Source organism: Chaetura pelagica, unplaced genomic scaffold (genome assembly GCF_000747805.2).
Source record: "Chaetura pelagica isolate M959 unplaced genomic scaffold, ChaPel_1.0 scaffold270, whole genome shotgun sequence".
Lineage (NCBI taxonomy): Eukaryota > Metazoa > Chordata > Aves > Apodiformes > Apodidae > Chaetura > Chaetura pelagica.
The window spans coordinates 601,811-602,512 of NW_009951925.1; the positions used below are offsets into that span (position 1 = coordinate 601,811).

The 702-nt window shown below is 67.2% G+C and overlaps 1 protein-coding gene across 1 annotated transcript in view; it reads left to right on the top strand.

Annotated features, from left to right (window-relative positions):
- The window catches only part of SHC1 (SHC (Src homology 2 domain containing) transforming protein 1), a gene marked incomplete at its 3' end in the record, with an annotated part of 12,710 nt that extends 12,052 nt beyond the window's left edge, over window positions 1-658 (top strand). Inside the window, exons 15-17 of the mRNA XM_009996293.1 lie at window positions 130-261; window positions 346-546; window positions 635-658. Of these exons, the coding sequence (XP_009994595.1) occupies window positions 130-261; window positions 346-546; window positions 635-658 (357 nt within the window). The remainder of the gene's footprint in view (window positions 1-129; window positions 262-345; window positions 547-634) is intronic.
- Between the last annotated feature and the right edge of the window lie 44 nt (window positions 659-702).

Genomic DNA, 702 nt, shown 5'->3' on the forward strand with positions numbered 1-702 from the left:
CCGTCCCTGGCCGGACCCCGCGCCCCGACGGCCGTGTGCTGGAGGTGAGGAGAGGAGCTGGGGGGCCGGGGTCCTGCTCACCCCCCCAGGGGCACCTCAGACCCCCATGCCTGTGCCTTCAGGACCCAGAAGAGTGTTGGGACCCTGGGGTCGGGGCTGTGCCCACGCCAGATGGCTCTACAGAGCCCGATGTGCTGGATGGCCAGGAGCAGGAGCAGCCTGAGGCTGAGCTGGGACCCTGCCCTGACATCCCCAAAGCAGGTGAGTCCCTCACAGAGACCAGGGGGGCTGTGCTGGCAGTGCTGGGATGCAGACCCACCTGGAGGTCCCTCCATCCCTCTCCAGGGCCACCAACAGAGGAGGGGAGCTGCACCAGCAGTGATGAGGACACGGAGGGGCTGCGGCGGCAGCAGAGCCAGGAGCCCCGTCCTACCCCTGCCCCGCAGCAGGGGGCACTGGACGCTGGTGCTGAGGACGGGCTGAGCTTGAACAAGTACCTGCTGGGTGTCCTGGCGCTGGTGGCCATGGGGCTGCTGATCGTCACCGGTGAGGGGAGTCCCAGGTGCAGGGCAATGGATCCCAGGGGCAGGGTGGGCATCTCAGGGTCCCCTTCATTGTCTGTTCTTCTTCCTAGGTGGCATCTATGACCCGGTGGATGGTGAGTACCACAGGCTGTTCTGTGTGGGGGGTGCAGCCCCCTGG